This window comes from Myotis daubentonii, chromosome 12 (genome assembly GCF_963259705.1).
Source record: "Myotis daubentonii chromosome 12, mMyoDau2.1, whole genome shotgun sequence".
NCBI classification, from domain to species: Eukaryota; Metazoa; Chordata; class Mammalia; order Chiroptera; family Vespertilionidae; genus Myotis; species Myotis daubentonii.
Genome location: NC_081851.1, coordinates 15210228 through 15233701, shown reverse-complemented (window position 1 = coordinate 15233701; position 23474 = coordinate 15210228). Strand labels below are relative to the sequence as shown.

General features: G+C 49.3%; 1 protein-coding gene across 1 annotated transcript in view; it reads right to left on the bottom strand.

The window, feature by feature from the left end:
- LOC132213911 (protein Daple-like) overlaps window positions 1-23474 on the bottom strand; it is a 142232-nt gene that overhangs the window by 100077 nt on the left and 18681 nt on the right. The window contains 7 exon segments of the mRNA XM_059660791.1: window positions 7155-7350; window positions 9056-9145; window positions 13875-14020; window positions 15650-15724; window positions 16628-16739; window positions 20137-20280; window positions 23157-23398. Coding sequence (XP_059516774.1) covers window positions 7155-7350; window positions 9056-9145; window positions 13875-14020; window positions 15650-15724; window positions 16628-16739; window positions 20137-20280; window positions 23157-23398 — 1005 coding nt within the window.

Sequence of the window (23474 nt, the reverse complement as noted above, 5' to 3'; positions counted from 1 at the left end):
TCTTGAGTCCATTGTTTATGCTTATATGCATGCATACAAGTCCTTCCGTTGATCCCTTACCTCCCCCACCAACCCTCCCCAGCCTTCCTGCTGTAGTTTGACAGTCTGTTCCATGCTGCTCTGCCTCTGTATCTATTTTTGTTCACCAGTTTATAATGCTCTTTATTATCCATAAATGAGTGAGATCATGTGGTATTTTTCTTTCATTGACTGGCTTATTTCACTTAGCATAATGCTCTCCAGGTCCATCCACACTGTTGCAAATGGTAAGAACTCCTCTTTTCTTTTTTTTTTTTTTTTTTTTTTACAGCAGCATAGTATTCCATTGTGCAGATGTACCACAGATTTCTAATCCATTCATCTGTTGATGGGAATTTAGGCTGTTTCTAAATCTTAGCTATGGTAAATTGTGCTGCTATGAACATAGGGGTACATGTATCCTTTCTGGTTGGTGGTTTTGGTTTCTTGGGATATATTCCTAGAAGTGGGATCACTGGGTCAAATGGGAGTTCCCTTTTTAACGTTTTGAGGAAACTCCATACTGTTATCCACAGTGGCTGCACCAGTCTGCATTCCCACCAGCAGTGCACGAGTGTTCCTTTTTCTCCACATCCTCGCCAGCATTTGTCCTTTGTTGAACTGTTGATGATAGCCATTCTGATAGGTGTGAGATGATACCTCATTGTCGTTTGAATTTGCATCTCTCTGATGATTAGTGACTTGGAGCATGTTTTCATATGTCTCTTGGTTTCTGAATGTCCCCTTCTGAAAAGTGTCTATTCAGGTACTTTGTCCACCTTTTATTGGATTGTTTATCTTCCTTTTGTTAAGCTGTATGAGTTCCCTGTAGATGTTGGAGATTAAACCATTATCGGTGATAACACTGGCAAATACTTTCTCCCATGCAGTGGGTTTTCATGTTGTTCTATTGATAGTTTTGTGTGTGTGTGTGTGTGTGTGTGTTTGCTATGCAGAAGCTTTTTATTTTGATGTAGTCCCATTTGTTTATTTTCTCTTTAGTTTCTATTGCCCTAGGTGCTGTATCAGTAAAGATATTGCTACCACAAATGTCTGCTATTTTGCTGCCTATTGCTTCTTCTAAGATTTTTATGGTTTCCTATCTTAAAGTCCTTTATCCATTTTGAGTTTACTTTTGTGTATGGTGGAAGTTGGTGGTCTATTTTCATTTTTTTTGCAAGTATCTGTCCAGTTTTCCCAACACCATTTATTGAAGGGATTCTCTTGTCTCCATTGTATGCTCTTGCCTCCTTTGTCAAACATTAATTGAGCATGCTGGCTTGTGTTGATTTCTGGGTTCTCTGTTCTGTTCCACTGGTCTTTATGTTTGTTCTGGTGCCAGTACCAGGCAGTTTTGAGAACAGTGGATTTGTAGTATAGCTTGCTATCTGGTATTGTGATCCCTCCTACATTGTTCTCTCTCAAGATCGCTGCAGCTATTTGGGGTCTTTTTTTATTCCAGATGAATTTTTGGAGAGTTTGTTCTAGATCTCTGAAGTGTGCCATTGGTATTTTAATGGTGATTGCATTGAATTTATAGATTGCTTTGGGTAGTAGGGGCATTTTAATGATGTTGATTCTACCAATCCATGAACATGGTATATTCTTCCATTTGTTCATATCTTCCTCTATCTCTTTTTTTTCAATGTTGTGTTGTTTTCTGAGTACAGGTCTTTTATGTCCTCAGTTAATTTTATTCCTAAGTATCTTAATTTTTTTTTTTTTTGGTGAAATGGTAAATGGGATTTTTTTTTTTCGCTTCTCTTTCTGTGAGTTCATTATTAGTGTATAAAAAGGCCATAGATTTCTGGGTGTTAACTTTATATCCTGCTACTTTATCAACTTCACTTATTAGGTCCAGTAGTTTTTTAATGGAGTCTTTGGGGTTTTTTATATATAGTAAGATGTCATCTGCTAATAAGGACAGTTTTACTTCTTCTTTTCCAATTGGATGCCTTTTATTTCCTTTTCTTGTCTGATCACTATGGCTAGCACTTCCAGTACTATTTCAAACAGGAGTGGTGAGAGTGGGCATCCCTGTCTTCTTCCCATTTGTAGGGGAAATGAGTTTAGTTTTTGCCCATTGAGTTTGATGTTGGCTGCAGGTTTGTCATTTAAGGCTTTTATTATGTTGAGGTATGGTCCCTTTATTCCCACTTTGCTGAGAGCTTTTATCAAGAAAGGGTGTTGGATTTTCGCAAATGCTTTTTCTGCATTGATTGATATGATTATGTGATTTTTGTCTCTCAGTTTGTTTATGTGATGTATCACATTTATTTATTTGTGGATATTGTACCATCTTTGCATCCTCGGAATAAATCCAACTTCGTCATGTTGTATGATCTTTATAATGTAATGCTCAATTTGATTTGCTAGAATTTTGTTGAGGATTTTTGCATCTATGTTCATCAAGGATATTGGCCTGTAGTTCTCTTTTTTGTGGTGTCTTTATCAGGTTTTGGAATTAGGGTAATGCTTGCTTCATAGGAAGAGCTTGGAAGTGTGCCTTCCTCTTGAATTTTTTGAAACAGTCTGTGGAAGACAGGTTGAAGTTCTTTGAATGCTTGGTAGAACACCCCTGTAAAGCCATCTTGACCAGGGCTTTTGTTTGCTGGAAGATTTTTGCTCACTGCTTCAATTTATTCGGGAGTCATTGGCCTATTCAGGTTTTTTGATTCTTCTTGATTGAGTTTTGGGAGCTTGTATTTTTCAAAGAATATGTCTATTTCATCTAGGTAGTCCACTTTGTTGGAATAGAGTTGTTCAAAGTACTTTTTCATAATCATTTGTATTTCTGTGGGATTGGTTGTTACTTCATTTCTTTCATTTCTAATTTTATTTGGGCTCTCTCTCTTATCTTCTTGGTGAGCCCGGCTAGAGGTTCATCAATCTTGTTTATCCTTTCAAAGAACTAGCTTTTGGTTTTGTTGAACTTTATTATTGTTTTTTTGGTCTCTATGTCACTTATCTCCATGATGATCTTTATTATTAGCTTCTTTCTGCTTACACTGGGATTTTCTTGTTGCTCTCCATCTAATTCTTTGAGTTGTAGGGTTAGATAATTTATTACCATTTTTTCTTGTTTTTTTGAGATAGGCCTGCAAAGCTATGAACGTCCCCCTCAAGACTGCTTTCACTGTGTCCTATAGATTTTGGATGTTGTGTTTTCATTGTCATTTGTTGCCATGATGCTTTTTACTTCTTCTTTGATCTCTTTGGTAACCCAATCATTACTAAAAAGCATTCTATTTAGCCTCCAGGTTTTGATTTTTTAATGGTTTTTATTGAGTTGATTTCTACTTTTTTGCCATTGTGATCTGAGAAGATGCTTGATATGAATTCTATCTTCTTGAATTTGAAAAAAAACTTTACCTGTGCCCCAATATGTGGTCTATCTTTGAAAATGACCCATGTGCACTTGAGAAGAATGTATTTTCTGTGGCTTTGGGGTGTAATGTTCTGAAGATGTCAATTCCATCTGATCTAGTGAGTCATTTAGGATTGCTGTTTCTTTGCTGACTTTTTGTTTAGGGGATTTGTCCAGTGGTGTTAATGGGGTACTAAAGTCCCCTACTATGACTGTATTCCTGTCAATCTCTCCCTTGATATCCTCCAGAAGTTTTGTTATGTATTTGGGTGCTCCTCTATTGAGAGCCTCTATGATTACGAGAGTTATATCTTCTTGTTGTATTGCTCCCTTTAGTATTATGAAGTGGCCTTCCTTATCTCTTGTTATGGCCTTCACTTTGAGATCTAATTTGTCTGATATAAGTATTGCTACCCCAGCTTTTTTTTTTTTTCATTTCCATTCGTCTGAAAAAACCTTTTCCAACCTTTCACCATCAGTCTGTGTGAGTTCTTTGTTCTAAGATGAGTTTCCTGTAGACAGGAGATATATGGGTCATGTTTTCTTATCCACTCAGCTACCCTATGTCTTTTGTTTGGGGCATTTGATCCATTTACATTTAAAGGTACTTGTTTGTCACCATTTTTATTCTTTATGCCTGTGTTCCTTCTTCCCTTCCTATTTCTTCTTTTTTATAGCACACCCTTTAGCATTTCTTGCATTGTTGGTTTGGGGGTAATAAACACCCTTAGTCCTTTTTTTGTCTGTAAAGATCCTGATTTCACCCTCAATTTTAATTGATAGCCTTGCTGGATACAGTATTCTTGGATTCAGACCCTTTCTTTGCATGACTTTGTATATTTCATTCCATTCCCTTCTGGCCGATGTGTTTCTGTTGGGAAATTAGTCAATAGTCTGATGGCAGATCCTTTGTAGGTAACTTTCTGTCTCTCTCTGGCAGCCTTTAAGATTCTTACTTTGTAGTTGGTGTTTGCCAAATTAATTATAATGTGTCTTGTTATCAATCTTTTGGGGTTCATCTTGTTTGGGACTGTGTGAGCTTTTTCTTACTGATATCAGGGAAGTTTTCTGTCATTATTTCTTCAAACAGATTTTCTATTCCTTGTTCAGTTTCCTCTTCTCCTGGCACCCCTATTACGCGAATGTTGTTTCTTTTTGTGTTGTCCCAAAGTTCCCTTAGGCTCTCATCCTGTTTTTTAAGTTTCTTGTATAGATGCTGCTCTGCTTGGGTATTTTTCCTATCTTGTCTTCTAGCACACTGATGTGGTCTTCCGCTTCTTCTAGTGTACTGTTGATGCTTTCTATTGAGTTCTTTATTGCAGCGATGTCATTTTTTCATTTCTTCTTGCTTCTTCTTCATTTCTTCTTGGTTCCTACACATATTGTTGAATGTGTCTTCCATCCTTTTAAGTGACCTTATGACCACTTCTCTGAATTCTTTCTCTGTCATACTGCTTGCCTTCATTTCATTTCCTTCCTTTTCTGGTTAGTCCGCCTTTCTTTTGTATGCGGGCTGTTTCTTTGTCTCCCCATGATCTCTCCTCTCAGTGCTTCTGGTTATGTAGCTCTCTGTCTCCTGCACTGACTTTCTTCAGGCAATGCCAGCTGTGTTTACTTTGCCAGTTCCAGGTGAGTGCTCTTTGATTCAGCTGTTCCTTCTGCTCTGTGACAAGGCACAGGGCTTGTCCGTGAGTTCGCACATGTGTCTCCCTCAGAGAAAACCTGCCAGGTGCCCGTGGTCGGGGAGGTTGGAGTTCTGGCATTCCTAGATTCGCAGCTGAGATAACTGGTCCCTGGAAGTCTTGGTTTTAAAGTCCCAGGAAGCATCCGAGATCTCCCCAGTTGAAGGTAAGACTGGGGTTCTGATCACAGTCCGTCTCTAATCACAGCCATCTCCCCTACAAGATGGCTTGGTCTCTACAGCAGAGCTGGCCACTCCAGAAGAGATTTCAGCTGCTGTAGAGTCTGCCCAATCATGGGCGGCCAGTCCGCCAGTCCCAACAGTCCCTTGGAGTATAGCTGTCCCTCACTCACAAATACTGATACTCCATGCACTCTCCTTTCGTTCTCTCACTCTCACACTATCTAGAAGCCTGCAGTCCTGTCAACAGCCATCTTACTTCTCCTATTTTTTTGTTTTGTTAATCCTCACCTGAGGATATTTTTTTCAGAGAGTGGAAGGGAGGCACAGAGTCAGAGAGAAAAACATCTTTGTGAGAGAGACACATTGATTGGGTGCCACCCACACACCTTGACCGGGCCAGGCATTGAGCTTGAAACCCAGGTACTTGCCCTTGAACAGACTCGAACCCTGGACTCTGTGATATGAGAGATGATGCTCTAACCACTGAGAAAAACCAGCCTGGGCAGTCAAGCATCTTTTCTCTGAAAGGGTTGCTAAGTCAATTCGGCTGATTATCATTAATTAACTCAACTTAGACAATAACACAAGGGGAGGTGTGAGTGTGAAAAAAAATATGTATCCTGTATGAAAACCAGAGGCAACAGATACCTCTAGATAAATGTTAATAAGTTTATCATCATTTCCCTGCATGTGAGGATTTTACCTAATTCACCTCCTGTAAAGACTTGGAATGCAAGCATTAGTCCCCAAACACTAGTATAGATGCATGTACACATTGTGTTTTATGAGTTTCGAGGGACACACCAGGTCCCGAAGTGGTGAATATCACCCAGAAAGGCGTGTGCACAGGTCACACTCAAGAGGCGGCTTGTCAGGGGCCCTGGTGCTGTCACAGCTGCCCCTGAAAGGGCATGAGTCTCAGGCCTGGGTTGGTCTTCAGGAAGTCCTGGTGTCCTTCATAAAATTTAAATGCTCAGGGTGCACGTTTGGCAGGTTTATAGGTAAGTCATGTAGAACATGATATTTAAAAGTAAATCGAAAACTAAGCCATGTTTAAGGCAAGTAAGATGCACTTTCCCCCTCTCCCAAACCTTAACATCTCTGAAATCAGGATGCAGCTTCGAGCCTGTCTCACAGTCACTGTCGACCAGGTGGCAACTGTGACAAAATCGTCACTGCCACAACCCATTTATCTTCTTCTTATGTGAGCACCCTTGTCTGACAGCCTCTTAGATTCGATGAAATACATACAGCACATGCAAGTAGGAATCCACTTCAAAAGCTCTGGAAATTCCACATGACAACCCTGAATGATGAGGTACAGTGCACACCGTGGTGGCAGGACTCAAGGCCAGATCAAGTCAGGGAAGAAAACTGGACCCGCTTGTCACAGTGACAGGAAGATCAGAGCCACAGGAGGCCTCGCTGAAGACCTTGCAGCTGTCCATCACATGTTAAATGCACCGGGGATCTCCCTACAGAAGTGGCCTGGAGGAAACATCCGCTGTGGAGCTATCTCTGCAGGAACTGTGTGGAGATCAGTTCTGGATATTCGAGTCCCTACCACAGTGTCCATGATTTGTGAGGCTCCTCATGCTGAAGGACCTGAATTGTTCTGGGAGAACATGCAGCCACACTGACGGGGGTTTATATTTCCTACTTGGGTGTTCACATACCAAAGGAGACAGATGTGGTGTGTGTAGCATGCCCCCTTCAGGCTCCTACACACACACACACACACACACACACACACACGCATGTACACACCTACCACGCAGTCTCCTTGGTTCTCCCATCCCTGAGGGAGACCTGAGATCCTCCCCCCTTCACTTCCCGCCTGCAGCCAGGTAAGCCCTTCCTACCTTTTCCCCTGGGCCCCCTGCAGGTGTCTTGCTCTTCTGTCACCTTTGAGCAGCATGGGGTGGCCTCGAGGGGTTCCAGCTGCGATTGAAGAGGCTGAGAAGTACTGGGCGAAGCCTGGTCTGAGGACCCCAGCGGCCAGGGAGGCCTCTGTGGGGTTGACTTTGGTCGTTCTCTGGATCCCCCTTTCTTTAGTTTGATGAGTTTGACTAAGACTTTGGCTCCAATCCAGTGCTTTTTCCTGTAAGAAGTAGGTTTTTAGGACACAACCAAGCTTCGCTGCCCCTCCAGCAGGTGTCTGGGTGCCCTACTCAAGCTGGGATTTCCATCACCAGCCTGAGAAGGTGGCGCTTAATTTGGTTCAGAATGAGGGTGCTTGTTTCCATCACCATGCTCATCCCACCTGAGGCTCAGGAGGTGGCACAAAATGTGCAGTTAATCTGCACAGACCCAGGGGTGGTGGAGGCCTTCAAATGGCAGGAACCCACACTAGCCCCTCGGGAAAACAGAACTTCACACCCAGCTCTCAGCTCTTGATTACTGTGCCAAGGGCAGGAAGTGGTGCCGTGCTGACCTAATCATGCTGGTTGGCAAAATTCCACCAAAACGCCATTTTCAGAAAGAGTCAGGGACCTCCTCATTTTCTGCTAGGTGTAATAATACATGAAATTGGCTGGCATACTCTGCCCATTCTCGTCATTGAGGAATCTGGGCGAGGGGAAGAGGGCAGGAGAGTGGGCCGTTTGAATTAAAAACAGTGAGCCCTGGGTGGTGTTGCCTGGTGGTTGAGCGTCGGCCTGAGCACTGATGGGTGGTGGGTTTGATCCCCCAACAAGGGCACATACCTGGGTTGCAGGTTTGATCCCCGGCCCCGGTCAAGGTGTATGAAGATGGACACCAATTGATGTGTCTCTCTCACATAGATGTCTCTCTCTCTCTCTCCTTCTCTCTCTCTCTATCTCTCTCTCTCTCTCCCTCCCTCCCTCCTACCCTGTCTCCCTCTCTCATTTCCCCTTTCCCTTCCTCCCACCCCTACTCTCTCTAAATCTCAATGGGAAATATATCCTCGGGTGAGGATTGGAAAAATAACTAAATAAATGAAAATAGTGAATGTAAAAGGTAATTCACTGCAGCTAACAGGAAATGAAGCATTCTAATGTAACAAGGACCACAGCTGGGTTCTGGTCCTGGCTCTGCCATGAAACAGCACTGTGCTTACACAAGCCACTCAATTTCCTCATCGGTGCCTCAATTTCCCTGTCGACAGAAGGGTCAGGCGGAGGTTCTGAAATTTTGTGATTTCTACAGAGAGGCCATGCGGGACTCATGGTGATTTGACCTCAAGCCTGGGCTGGGACAGGACAATGGGAAGGCCCTGCTCCTGGGCTCAGGCCCGGGCCCAGGGGGAAGCCCTGCTGGACGGAGGCTGGCAGTCCTGGGGGTCAAATTGGCCCACCACCGGGCTGCTGCTCTCTGGGGAAGGGAATGTGTTTGTGAACCTGCCCTGGGGAGGTCCAGTGAACCCAGAGGAATGGAGGGCAGAACAAAAGGTTCCTGTGCTTGAAGACAGGGGTGCTGGTCCAGGTATCCGCCCCAAGCTTCCTTCCCAAAACAGAAGCATGATTTTCTAGGTCCGGCAATCTTGAGACAAAAGCTGATATGCCTGCTTTAGTGGCTCTAAAAGCACCGATTCTGCCCTTAAACAGGCTCCTGGCCAGCAGCATTCACCATCCCTCATCGGATAACCCTGAGAACTGAGGGCGGGACTGAAAGAAACTCTAAATTCTTTCCATGCTGGGATGGACCTGCACACAGGGACCTGCCATACAGCGGAAGGTACGGGCCCAACAAACTGGCCACTGCTCTAGGTGCTACAGCTTCCCCCACTCGTGAAAAAGCAAGCTTTCTGTCCTGGGTGTAAGCTACTGACGCTTAAATCAACTCACTTCTTTGGCGCTGGATCATGGAACTTGTGCTGAGCCATGCTTTTTTCTTCCAGTTTTTCATTTTGTCTCTGTAAGGCATTGAATTTGTCTCTAACAGAGGAGAGAGAAAAACAGTCTGTTTTTTAAAATAAAACACATAAATTGACGCATCACCCTGCCTGGGACCTGGCCCAGAAGGAGCCAGTGTGTTTCTGGGACTCAGACATCACGGTGCTCATGACCACCATGACCCCTGAGCTGGGAATACGGGGAAGGAAGCATGTGACGTGGGTCCAGGAGCCTAACACGTCGAGGAGACGACTGAACACCGAGGGTCAGGCTGGACGTCACCTCAGGAGAGAGACACCGAACCATCTGACACTCAAGCTGGGAAACCCCGAGGGTTCCTGCCATGTCAGCTCAGGACGTTGGGCACTCGGGTCAGACGCAGGGCTAGGCTAGCTCCTGCGGGTGCAGCCCAACGATACCTTTAGTGGTGGGGAGGGGTCTGCCCTCGGTGACTTAGACGCACATCAGATTAAAAAGGTCAGTTTAGCAAAGTCAGACCTCCGACCAGGGCCCACTCCAATGTTGGGCTTCTGCTAACACTTCTAGTGAAGCAAACTCAAAGCCTTTTGGGAGCCAAACAGATATGATCAGGAGCAAAGCGGCCTGGGAGGACCTGAGGGAGGAGTGGGGGCTACGGCGAGGCTGAGCGCTTGGTGCCACCTGGGACCTAACGCGGGGCCTGCAAACGAAGCGCCGCTCTCCATGTGGCGGAGCTTCTGACAGCTTTTCCAGAAGGATCCAGAAGCCCCGGCTCTGAAGCACAATCTCTTAATTCCTAAACGTGAGAAGTCAGTTCACATTTTTAAAAACACAGAAAGGACCAGAGAGACACCTCTTAAACCTTGGGCTGCCAGAGGGCACCCCTGCTCCTGGGAGAGGGAGCCTGGCCTTCCTGAAGCAGAGGGCATGGCATGCTTTCCTGTTGTCTGTCTAGGACAGTGATGGCGAACCTATGACACGCGTGTCAGAGGTGACACGCGAACTCATTTTTTGGTTGATTTTTCTTTGTTAAATGGCATTCAAATATATGAAATAAATATCAACAATATAAGTCTTTGTTTTACTATGGTTGTAAATATCAAAAAATTTCTACATGTGGGAGAACCAAGATGGCGGCATAGGTTAATGCCGGAGTTTGCTGCTTTGAACAACTACTTCAAAAGTGAAACTAAAAGACGGAACCGACATCACCCAGAACCACAGGAACGCTGGCTGAGTGGAAGTCCTACAACTAGGAGGAAAGAGAAATGCATACGGACACTCAGAGGAGGCGCAGTGCTGAAGTCAAATTCTGAGGTGCGGAGTGCGTGGAGCCCGCTCGTGGCGGAGGGCACGGTTGGCGTTTTCAATCGGGAGGGAGTCGCAGACTCTGAGCTCCAGATACAGGCGAGTCTTTAGGGACCCAGACTCAAACGGGAGAAGCGGGACTGTCTGGCTTCAGTCAGAGCGAGTGCAGCTTTCTCTCCCAGCTTTGTAGCGGGTGCTGGGACTCAGAGAGGCAGAGCCCCTGGGGACAGGACTGAGAGCCCCCATAATTGCTCTCTCCGGCCCACCCTGTTGATCCTGTGCGACCCGCCCTGCCCAAGCCCTGCACAGAGGCATTTGCCGGATAGCCTCAGGCAAAGGCTAGATTAGCACCTCCCTAGAGGACAGAAGTTCTCTCACTGCTGACACAGCTGATTCTCATAGCCACTTGGCCTGGAGGTCAAACTCTCCCTGGTATTAGCTACAACAATCAAGGTTTAACTATAAGACTGCGAACAAAGACCACTAGGGGGTGCACCAAGGAAGCATAACAAAATGTGGAGACAAAGAAACAGGACAAAATTGTCAATGGTAGATATAGAGTTCAGAACCACACTTTTAAGGTCTCTCAAGAACTGTTTAGAAGCCGCCGATAAACTTAATGAGATCTACAAGAAAACTAATGAGACCCTCGATGTTATATTGGGGAACCAACTAGAAATTAAGCATATACGGACTGAAATAACGAATATTATACAGACTCCCGACAGCAGACCAGAGGAGCGCAAGAATCAAGTCAATGATTTGAAATGAGAGGAAGCAAAAAACACCCAACCGGAAAAGCAAAATGAAAAAAGAATCCAAAAATGCGAGGATAGTGTAAGGAGCCTCTGGGACAGCTTCAAGCGTACCAACATCAGAATTATAGGGGTTCCAGAAGATGAGAGAGAGCAAGATATTGAAAACCTATTTGAAGAAATAATGACAGAAAACTTCCCCTACCTGGTGAAAGAAATAGACTTACAGGTCCAAGAAGCGCGGAGAACCCCAAACAAAAGGAATCCAAAGAGGACCACACCAAGACACATCATAATTAAAATGCCAAGAGCAAAAGATAAAGAGAGAATCTTAAAAACAGCAAGAGAAAGAAACTCAGTTACCTACAAGGGAATACCCATAGGACTGTCAGCTGATTTCTCAACAGAAACTTTGCAGGCCAGAAGGGAGTGGCAAGAAATATTCAAAGTGATGAATACCAAGAACCTACAACCAAGATTACTTTATCCAGAAAAGTTATCATTCAGAATTGAAGGTCAGATAAAGAGCTTCACAGATAAGGAAAAGCTAAAGGAGTTCATCACCACCAAACCAGGATTATATGAAATGCTGAAAGGTATCCTTTAAGAAGAGGAAGGGGAAGAAAAAGGAAAAGATACAAATTATGAACAACAAATATGCATCTATCAACAAGTGAATCTAAGAATCAAGTGAATAAATAATCTGATGAACAGAATGAACTGGTGATTATAATAGAATCAGGGACATAGAAAGGGAATGGACTGACTATTCTTGGGGGGGAAAGTGGTGTGGGAGATGGGGGAAGAGACTGGACAAAAATCGTGCACCTATGGATGAGGACAGTGGGTGGGGAGTGAGGGCGGAGGGTGGGGCGGGAACTGGGAGGAGGGGAGTTATGGGGGGGAAAAAAGAGGAACAAATGTAATAATCTGAACAATAAAGATTTAATTAAAAAAAAATTTCTACATGTGACACAGCACCAGAGTAAAGTTAGGGTTTTTCAAAATGCTGACACGCCGAGCTCTAAAGGTACGCCATCACTGGTCCAGGAGCCATGCACGCAGTGCTCGCTATACAGCGCCCCCCACTGGGCCGCCGGCGCCTGTCCAGTTCCTGCCTCTCCTCACCCATGTGGCCTTGACATCTCAGACCCCAGCTTTCCCTGCTTGAAAATGAGTCCTCGGCATCCAGGCAGCTGCTCAGGCTCCTTCAGTCAAGAAGGTGCCCAGGCCCCCTAATCCAAGGGCTTTCCCGCGAGTTCACCGCAAAGTGAGCACCCGCGAGAAGTGATCACTTGCAAACCACTGGGTCCCTGGCCACGAACCTGCTCTGCTCCCAGCGCCCTCATTTCGGACTCTGTTCTTCTAGTCTGTGTTATTCTGTTCCCACAGCCGTCCCCTAGCCCCACAAACTCATGGCCTAGCTATCCCAGGGCTGGGGAAGACTCCGCTTGGAGCAGGCTCAGGAAGCCTGCCCACTCTCTGACCTCCTACAGACACTTTCTAATGCAAACCCATCACCAGATCATCCCCCAGGGTACCAGGTCCCTACTCTTCTAGTTTGCACCTGCCCAAGCTCTGCTGGTAATTTTTAGCAGCTGCGTTATAGAGAGCCCACTTCAGGGTACAAACTCTCACTTCTACCCCAAAAGTACAGTGAGGTTTTCCATGTCAACCATCCTTGGTAGGTGTTGAGCCCCCTGTAGATGAGCAGACGAATCTGGGAGAACAGTGAGCAGAATCGTCACCCTGGGGAGCTGGGACAGTGCCCCAGTGGTCACTGTGGCCATGTCCCTCTGTCCCACACTGGCCAGCCATTCCCGATCACAAGGAAGGACAGTCCCAGCAGCACAGCACCGAGGGGTGAAGACCACCCTGGACCCACAAGATGCATCTCAGATGACTTGACTTCCAAACCACAAGGTTTCCAGCACCAAGGCTCTTCCTCCTGCCCTCATTTCTGGCAGCTTCCTAGGCCCTGTACACCAGCATCCCTTAATCACCCACTTCCCAGTGAATCCGACTCATTAGCCAGGCATGGAAGCCTTCCACAGCTGAGCACTGCCTCCCCCAGCCTTCCTTCTTGCCCCATCTTCTTGCCCCTATCCCCCCACAAACACACTGGCCAGCCTTCTTCCCATCCACGTCAGCAGCAGAACCCCAACTCCTACCACTATGCTTCCTTCTACCTCCATGGTGCTCCTCAACGTCTGTGTGCACATAGCTCTGCTCACATCCCATCACTCCTACTGGTTCATGGAGACCAGGTAACTGGTTCTGTGCACTTTGCAGGGCCAGGCCTGTTGTCAAACACAATGTCCGCAGAGGGAGGACAGCCACTGCGCACCAACAACCCACTCTGCAGCCCATTAAGGGAAAAACCGACGCAGAAAGGACTCAGCCTGCGATCTGAAGTCCTTCCCTAGGGACCTCTCTTCATCACTGTTGTATTTTTCAAAGTGAACTTGATCCCAAAAGAAGATTAAGAAGCGTCTGGCAGGGGGCAGTGTCTCTGAAAAGCCAACAAAGCCAACCGCCCCTATGTGCAGAAATCTAGAACCATTCCCGGGAAAACGAGAGAAGGATGTGCTGGTAGAATGGTCCGTCCCCTTGCCTGGGACACCAATGCACCCAGGGGTTCTCTGCTGCCCAGAATGGTGCGGTCTAGTCGTGGAGCTGGAAGCCACGACCCCTCTGTTGACGGGCGTCCGTCAGCCCACACCCCTCACACGTACAGCTGCTGCTCCTCCTGGTGCTGGTCCTTGTCCTCCACGTCCTCCTGGAGAAGCCTCTGGTTCTGCTCTTTCAGCCTTTGGATTTGGCTCTGCAGGTGACGGTTTTCTCCCTCCAAGTTGCCCTTGAGGCGGGAGACCAGCTAAAACACAGATGGACAATGTCTCAAACACCACACGCTCCCGTGATTCCACTGCTGGGAATCGACATCCAAAAGGAGAAAAAGGCCACGTGCACAAAGGTGGTCATTTTGGTATGATCTACGTCAGCTGGCATGACCAATACGGCCAATGCCATGGGGATGGCCAAGCCTTCTGCCGCTGCACCATCCAATCAGGCAGCCACTGGCCACGTGTGGCTGCTGAGCACTGAAAACGCAGCCAGTCTGAGCTGAGCCATAAGTGCAAAATATATAATAGGTTCTGAGGACTTAATAACAATTAAAAATAATGTAAAGTATCTCATTAATAAGCTGCCCGGTGTGTGTGTTTCTCAGTAGGTTGAGTGTCCCATTCACTAAGAAATCACCAGTGTAATTTCTGAGTTGTGGTGAGCCGGCACGGCCATGGCATACTCAGCCCCAGGCTGCCTTATGTGCCAGGCCAGCTCAGCCTGGTTCAGTGACCCTGAGAGGGGTCAGTGAAGGATTAAGAAAAGACAGCAAGAGAATGAAAGCTGGGTCTCAGTGGGATGCTGCTCCTCTGACATAGAGACAGCGCCAGCGTCCACAAGCCGTGTCTTTATTTTATAGCAGATGCCACGAGGCAAAGGAAGGGCGTGATCAAGATGTTGACAACATTCTCGTGGGTTTCAGTCCTACTCAACTACATGCACATGAACTCTATCACTCAGGCATGTGGGGCCACGTGTTCGGACCACAGGTTCAAGCTTACCACTGTAGCTGTTGGCTATAATTGTGCTGGGAAGGCTCTGCCCTCCAAGCTGGGCCTTGCACGTCGCAATGAGAGGACTGTGCCCTTTCATCAGTCCAAGGCTTGAACCTGTCCAAACACTGTAGCTGCGCCCCACACTGATCAAGGCACATGCCTGGGTTACTGGCTCCACTCCCCAGTAGAGGGCATGCAGGAGGCAGCTGATGGATGTTTCTCTCAAAAAATCAATAAAAAATCATATTATTTTAAAAAATCTCATTAATAAGCTTTTGGGGTTACATGTGATATTTTAGATATAAGGGTTAAATAAAACAGACCCCTACATTAATCCCACCTGATTCCTCTTACTTTTTGAATATGGCTACTAGAAAGTTGTCTGAACACAAACACGCATGAAGCTGGACCTGAATTTTGGGCTGAGGCTGGCCAGCTCCTGCTCTAGAATATCATCGTGGTTGGTGTAGCAGGAAAGTCCCAAGCTTTGGCTTCAGACAAACGGGGTTCCAACCCGCTACTTCAGAGGGACAAGGATGGGAACCCCGGCTCACAAGATCATTGTGAGAATTAAATGAGATGACACAGAGAGCAGAGTGCTCAGTCGAGAGGATGGAGATGAAACGGTACTTGGATGCTTCCATGCACCTCCCCGACAAAAAGCAAATATCAGGTGAAAGGTGTTCTGTAGCACACCCCTTCCAGTCATGGTGTTCATCCCAGTCAACTGCCTCTGGCTTCCTCTCTGCCTCTGCGTGACATTCACACACACCCTTTGAGCAGAGATGCCAATGAGGACCCATTCCCACCTGGCTGAGCCCAAGGCGTCAGCCCAGGGAACAGGCCCACCCAGGGCCCTGAGGCCCTCCAGCCCCAGGCCTCACCTGGCAGCGGTTGTCCAGCTCGGTCAGCGAGATGTCCGTGCTCTGGAGCTCCTCCCTCAGCCAGTTGCACTGGTTCTGCCAGCAGTTCACCTGCAGCTGCGTGTCGTTCAGGGAGGTTCGCAGCTTCTTGTTGTCTGTGAGCAGCTCGTCTTGCTCCCCCTTCAGCTCCTCATACCGGCCCTGCCAGCTGTTCACTTCCTGCTGCGTGTCATTCAGGGACAGTTGCAGCTCCTTGTTGTCTGTGAGCAGCTCCTTGGTGAGGGCATACAGCACCTTGGTGAGGGTGTACAGCTCCTTGTTGAGGGCGTACAGCTCCTCTTGCTCTGCCTTCAGCCCCTCGTACTGGGCCTGCCAGTGGTTCACCTCCAGCTGCGTGTTGTCCAGGGAGGTTTGCAGCTTCTTGCTGTGAGTCTGCAGCTCCTCCTGCTGCCCCTTCAGCTCCTCGTACCAGGCCTGCCAGCTGTTCACTTCCCGCTGCGTGTCATTCAGGGACAGTTGCAGCTCCTTGTTGTCTGTGAGCAGCTCCTTGTATTCTGTGAGCAGCTCATTGGCATCGGCCTGCAGCTCCTTGTTGAGAGCGTACAGCTCCTCTAGCTCCGCCTTCAGCCCCTCACACTGGGCCTGCCAGTGGTTCAATTCCAGCTCCCTTTCATGAAGGGAGGTTTGCAGCTCACTGGCGTGGGTCTGCAGCTCCTTGGTGAGTGTGTGCATCTCCTCTTGCTCCCCCTTGAGCCTCTCGTACTGGGCCTGCCAGTGGTTCACCTCCAGCTCCCTTTCATGAAGGGAGGTTTGCAGCTCACTGGCGTGGGTCTGCAGCTCCTTGGTGAGTGTGTGCATCTCCTCTTGCTCCCCCTTCAGCCCATCGTACCGGGCCTGCCAGTGGTTTACCTCCAGCTGCCTTTCATGAAGGGAGGTTTGCAGCTCCTTGTTGTCTGTGAGCAGCTCTTCCTGCTCCTTCCTCAGGCAGTTGCACTGGGCCTGCCAGCGGTTCACCTGCAGCTGGGTGTCGTTCAGGGAGGTCTGCAGCTTCTTAGTGTGGGTCTGCAGCTCCTCCTGCTCCCCTTTCAGCTGCTGGTGCAGGGAATTGGCCCTAGGGGTAGAGAGACACAAGGCCAAGGGCTGAGGCGCACTCCCAGGCACTGTCCCAGTTGTGCAACCTTAATCAAAACTGCAACCTTTCTGGGCCTCAGTTTTTTTCATGTGTTAATGAAGGGTTGAACAAAATCAGCGGTTTTCAAACTCTGTTCATTGGGGTTCGAGGAGGCTACCCCAGGTACCCCACTGCCAGCTGGGGTAGAAGGACAGGCAGGCTCGGACACCACGGCAACAGAGCATCCCTGTTAAAGTCCTTTCTATCTGAGGCTTTGGCACATCTGCCTACTTGGAAAAAGGGTTCTTTGATTCAAACATTTAAACACTGAATCAGAACATTACTGCTCTAAGACTCTATGTCTATATCCAGCTCTTCTCCCCAATTCCAAGCCCCTTTCTAATTTCAACTACTGAGATAAATAAAATAGAAGATTCTGGAGTGTTACCTATATCCACGTAAATCATCATCATCATCATCATCATCATCATCATCATTACCTGGGATTCCTTGGGGTAGATTATACCAAAAAAGATCATATGACCAGAGGCTCATGGACTCAATGTGAACACAGGTGTGTGAAGTTTGGCCCACACAGCTTTTTAATATTTTTTTAACATTTACTTATTTTATTCTATTTTATTTCATTTTAAAGTGTGTATGATTTTATTCATTGATGTCTCTCCAATAAAGACAACTAAAAAAAATCTAAACTAATAAAAGAGAAAAATGGTAATTGGCGTTCGACGATACCCTTTTCATTGGCTAATCAGGGCTATATGCAAATTAACTGCCAACTAAGATTGGCAGTTAACTGCCAACAAGATGGAGGCTAATTTGCATATGTAGGCACAATGCAGGGAGGCGAAAGGGAAAGCAGGAAGAAGCCCCCTGCCACTGACAGTGATAAGAAACCCAGCGGGGAGCTAAGACCTGGGGGGCAGGGCAAAGGCGGCCCTGGGGCTGCCTTTGCCCTGCCCCCCAGCCATGATCAGAGAATCAGGCGCCTTTGCCGCCCTGGCCAGTGATAGCAGGAAGTAGGGGTGGAGCCAGCGATGGGAGCTGGGCACGGTCGAAGCTGGCAGTCCCGGGAGCTAGCGGTCCCTTGCCTGGGCCTAAAGCGGAGCCCACGATCGCGGGGCTGCTGCAGCTGCGGGTCCCCGCTGCCGGAGCCGGACGCCTCAGGCCTGTTCAAGGGGCCAATCCGGTGATTGGTGATTGGAGGGTGATGAGGGTCAACTCCTCTGGCTGAGGCATCAGGCCTGGGCGGGGGGCTGAGCCAGGGATTGGGGGGATATGGTGGTCCCCTTGCCCAGGCCTGAAGCCTGGGTCAGAGGCGTCAGGCTTGGGCGGGGGCTAGAGCAAGCGATCAGAGGGAGATGGGGGTCCCCTGCCCAGGCATGATTCCTGGGCCAGAGGCCTCAGGCCTGGGCAGGGGCCAGAGCCAGTGATCAGGGGGAGATGGGGGTCCCCTGTCCAAGCCTGACACCTCTGGTGGAGGCGTCAGGCCTGGGCAAGGGGCCGATCAGGTGATCAGAGGGTGATGGTGGCCTACGCCTCTGGCTGAGGCATCAGGCCTGGGCAAGGGGCAGAGCCAGCAATCGGAGGGGCCTGGGGGTCCCCTGCCCAGGCCTGATGCCTGGGCCAGAGGCATCAGGCCTGGGCTGGGGGCAGAACCAGTGATGGGGGGAAATGAGGGTCCCCTGCCCAGGCCTGACGCCTCTGTCAGAGGCGTCAGGCCTGGGCAAGGGGCCAATCCTGCGATTGGAGGGTGATGGGGGTCAACGCCTGAGGGCTCCCAGTATGTGAGAGGGGGAAGGCTGGGCTGAGGGACACTCCCCCCCCCACACACACCCAGTGCACGAATTTCATGCACCGAGGCCCCTAGTAAAATAACATAAAAAAGAAACAGAACAAGATAAAAAGATTCGCCATTGTGGTCCTGTGAATACTCGCGGGTTAGGTTTAAGGGTCCCTGGCCTCAAATATGTCTCCAGGTCCTCCCATTCCTCTGTCCTCCCCAAAAAAGCAGATTTAATAAAAAACACAAACAAAACAAAAAAATAATTACTGTATCAGCATTCCAAACTTTTAAGGTACCCATCAACATTCAGATATCTTTTAAGGTACTCATCAACATTCAGATATCTTCTTCTCAGGGAAAAAAAACAACAAAAAAACAAACAAACAAACAAAAAAAACCAACAACAAACATACAGAAGGAAGACCTGGCAGCCCCGCCTGCCTCCCAGCTGACAGCCTCTATAGCTGGGCTGTATTCTCCACCAGGGCCTGGTCTATTGCTGACTCTCCTGCCCCACCTGCTGGACCTGCCCGGCCACTGCAGGCAGCTGAGTTTACTCAGGGCTGTAGGAAGGAAGGGTTCATATGGTCACGCCTCTGGGTTGAGGCAAGACTTGGATTCGAATCCTGCCTGTGTCACTAACTAGGAGCATTGACCTTGAACAAGTTGTTTAATCTCCCTGAGCCTGTTTCCTCCTCTGTTGCTGTGGATTTTTTAAAGGATAACAATAGCTCAGTCAACTCTTGTGATTCACAGTATAATGTTCTGCCCAACCACGTGAACCCTGAATTAGTGAGTACTGAAACTATTCCCACCGGTTCCTGGGAGTCTCTGGTCACATTTTGTCAGCTCATCAAGACATAAAGACGCCTCGTGTAATACACTCAGAGCCAACAGCACCATACCTGGGCCCGAATGACCCTTGTGTGCCACTCGAATATTCCCCGTGAGGCCCAGCGCAGCCTTGCACTGGGGAACACTAGACAACACTTCAACACTCCATTTGGGGGCCATTTCAAACAGCGAAATCGCCTCCAAAGCACACAAAATAGAACACCATGGCACTCAGTGGCCCATGAAGAGGACGCTGGTAGGTGAGAGCTGAAACAAGTCTGGGGTCAAAGGCCTTGTTGAACCTCAGCTGCAAATGTGCACATCAGGCAACTCCAGTATCTCCCACTCTGGGCACGTCCATGACAGGCCACGGGCACTGATTTGGGGGTCACCAGTGCATTTCAGCCAGGATGTGAATTCACAAATGGGAATGCGTGAATGCTGAGGACCACGCCCCCTCCCTCATGGGATCGCTGGTGTGAGAGGATGCAGGTACCCCTGCCCGACAGTCATCAGCATCATAACTGTGGGAGGGGAGACTGTCCAAACCGAGACAATGCCCCATCCCAGCTGCCGAGTCCTTCCTTCCAGCCACCAGCTGGAGGCCCCTTTACCTTGTTCCCACCAGCTGCTTCCAGGGCAGGGTTGGTAAAAATGCACCATCACCAGGGGTCTCACTTGAGCTCAGCTCAGCGGGTGCTGAGTGAGTGGGTCTGAATGACATCCCGGCAGAGGCGCTGCAGGGGGCCTGGTGGTTACCTGTCCAGCTCTCGCTGCAGCCTCTGGTTCTCCTCGGAGGCCATGGTGCTTGTCCTCTGCTCCTGCTGCAGAGCCTCCCGCTCGGTGGTCAAGAGCGTCCCCAGCTGCTCCAGCGCCGCCTTATGTTGGAGCTGGTCCTTGTATCTGTTGAAGGGAAACACACCCGCTAAGAATGGAAACCCAGGGAGACCTCAAAGCCTGGGTGAGCGGCTTCTCTCTGCAGAGCTGAGGGAGAGGGGGATCCGCGTGGGACAGGGCTGGACAGAGAGAGGGGACAGTCACTGGGCCACCTCCGGGGGTCTCCTCCAGCACAGGAGGCAAGTCCTCCCTCCTCCCACCCGACGTGTCTCCATGGTCCCTTCCAGTCCCTGTCAAAGCAGCCTCCCTCCTTCATCCCACTGGGAACAAAACCACTGTTTTATGAACTCCACGCCCTTCTCAAAGAAACCACTGCAAACACAGCAGAATTCCACCGCCCATAACAGCTGATCCCCCTCAATGGGCCCTGGGTGAGCCCTCCGCCCCAGCTCAGGAACACGACTCTTCTTGCTCTGATCCAGGCAGCTTGGGGGACAGAGTCTTGCCTGGTGGGGCCCAAGCAGCCATCATGGGCAACTGCACACCCTCATGGCTCCTCAAGGCACCCCCAGTCCAGCCCTTGCCCTTGCTCTCCCACAGCCTCCCCCTCAGCTCGGGCTTTTATTTCCTTCCTGTCTCAGTCTGCAGAGGGTCCCACACAGCCTCTCCGGAGGGCAGCAGAGCACAAGAGGGAGCCCCTGACCAGCCCCAGGCTGTTCCTCCTCCTGCAGGAACCTTCCCTGTTCAGGTGACTCAGGGGCCTCCCCAGGTCCTAGGTGGAGACTGAGTCATCACCTTTCAATCTTCCCCAGGCAGGCAAAACCCTTTCCAGACCCCCTTCCTGAGGTGTCCACACCCAGAGACAGGCTGACAGAGTCCACCCAAGTTCCAGGGTTTCAGCCCCTGCCTGCAGCCCTCCATCCAAGCCCACCCCATATCAGCTGTACTTGTACCATCTGCCTGGAGCCAAGACTTGTGCGGACTCAGACACACACACACACCTGCTTGGTCGGCTGTTGGAAGACAAACATTCCTTCCTGTGGCCTTTAGCCACAAGTGGAGGCTGCCCAGACATGGGTAATGGAAGGTGGGGGTGATGGCTCTGCTGGGCTTTCAGGGCGGCGATCTTTCTAATCCAGGTTTGACAAACAGGGCTATGGACCATTAGGGTCCCCACCTCCTGCTTCCCTGTTGTGTCTTGGAAAAGCACAGGATCAAGCATATCGCAACCATCAGTAACCACCCTCCTGCAGGGCAGAAACTGCGAGTGCTTCTCCCCACTGAATCCCGGGTACGAGGCTTGACACCCAGTGCATGTGCACCAGGGGAAGGAAGGAGCGAGTGTCTCAGTTAAGTGTCAGGTGAAATGAATACAGAGCCCCCGGCCTGTGTTCCAGGCACCTCCACCTCTAACCTGCAGCCCTGCTGCAGACACACCAAGGGCCTCCAGCTATCTGTCCAACCAGCAAAAACCACTGAATCACACAGTAGGTCCACCAAGCAAGGAGTCATAGGCAGAGCAATGAACTCCTCCCTCAGACCAGTCAAATGCCACCTGTACAAACCTTCCCATGTTAACAGCCATAAGAATATATCCACACGGTTATCATTGAGGGGAGGGCCCGCAGCACCTGGTGAGGGGTGGGCACCACAGGAGGCTCCCATCAGTAGTCAGCTGGGTGCATTCAAACCATGTTAGACAGCACCAGGCGCCCAGTGGGTGCTCACTAAGCATCTCGTGAACACAGGATGGGTGCGGAGGAGGCAGAGATGGAGATGCCAAGAGGCAGAAGATGCTCATTCTGGCTGGAAGAAACGAGAGTCTGATAGGAGCAGACATCTCGGCACCCCCGAAGGATGGGCATCTGGGTGGAGAAAGGGGTGGAAGGCTCTGGGGAGAGTCCACAGGAAGCACTGGGTGAGTGTGTAAATGTATGTCATCTCCCCCAAGTTCATGCAGCAGCAGGCGCCCTCTGCAGGCTCTGCAGGCTCAGTGCCCTCCTGGTCCCTGTGATGCCAAATCCCTGCACCTCAGCTGCTCCCAGGGAGCCCCAGCCTTTGCCTAGCATCTTGCTGAGGCAGAGGCCTGGGAAGAACTCAGCAGGGACAACTCACAAGCACAGGAAGTGGACAGCTCCCTCCTGGGCTGCTCCAAGTGTGGGAGAGCCTCTCTTTAGTGCATCTCTCCCTCTCTCTCCCCACCACATTGGAGTCCTCTGTACATCTCACTTCCCCCAGGCTCTGGGTCCCGGTGCACCTGCTGGGGCCATTGCAATCAGGGATCTGCCTGGCAGGAGCTCAGACGAAGTTGGCTGACAACATGCACACAAAGCCCTGATTTTGAAAAAGTGCAAAGTTAAGATTTATGCATTTAAGGTACATCAATTTTACCTTAAAAAGGTATATGGAGAGTCAGAGGTAAAGGTGACATGAGAATGGCAGAGTACTGATAATGCTGCTGCAGGTGAGGGGAACACGGGGTTTTCACTATACTAGTCTGTACACGTCCATATATTCAAAACTTTCCAAAATTAAAAGTAAAAAAAGAAAATCAGAAGTGCAGACTTTGAGACTTGGACAGGGAAAAGGCCTGGGGAGCTAGATAAGGCACGCCCCTGAAAATTGGCAGCTGTGGTGACTTCTCCTCCTGGTCCTTGGTTTGGAGAGGAAAGGAAGAGGGGGTAGGAATCCCCCAGGAGCTGGGACCCCAATGCTGACACCTGGTTTCCCTGAGCCGGGATTAGTGGGCACACCCTTCTCCCCTGGGGGACCCTCCTGCCCCTCAGTCTCCAGCCACACCAACTCCACATCGCTGAGGGTGAAGGTGGATTTACTTCTCTTCACTGTGAAGCAGCGGGACCAGAGGAAACATGAGGGGCCAGAGTGAAGGGGGGACAGGAGCCCGGGGAGCCTGTCCATCACCCCCAGCCGCAGGCACCCACCTGTCACTGAGAGCCTTGCTCTCCAGCTTCAGGGTCCGACTCAGCAGTGTCTTCTGGCGGCGGTACTTGTCCAGAAGGGCCTCGTGCTCCCTAGTCAGGTGCTCGTGGAGCGTGCCCAGGCACGCGTGTTCCTGCTGCAGGGCCTTGTGGGCTGCCGCCAGCTGCTGGTGCTGGAGCTGCGTGTTCTGCTCTGTGAGCGCAGTGAGCGAGGCGCTCTGGGAGCTCAGAGTGGAATTTTCCACCTGCTGGGAGGGAGAAGGGGATGATGCCTCACCAGGTGCAGGCCCAGGGGGACCACAGACTCCGGATCCCCACGTC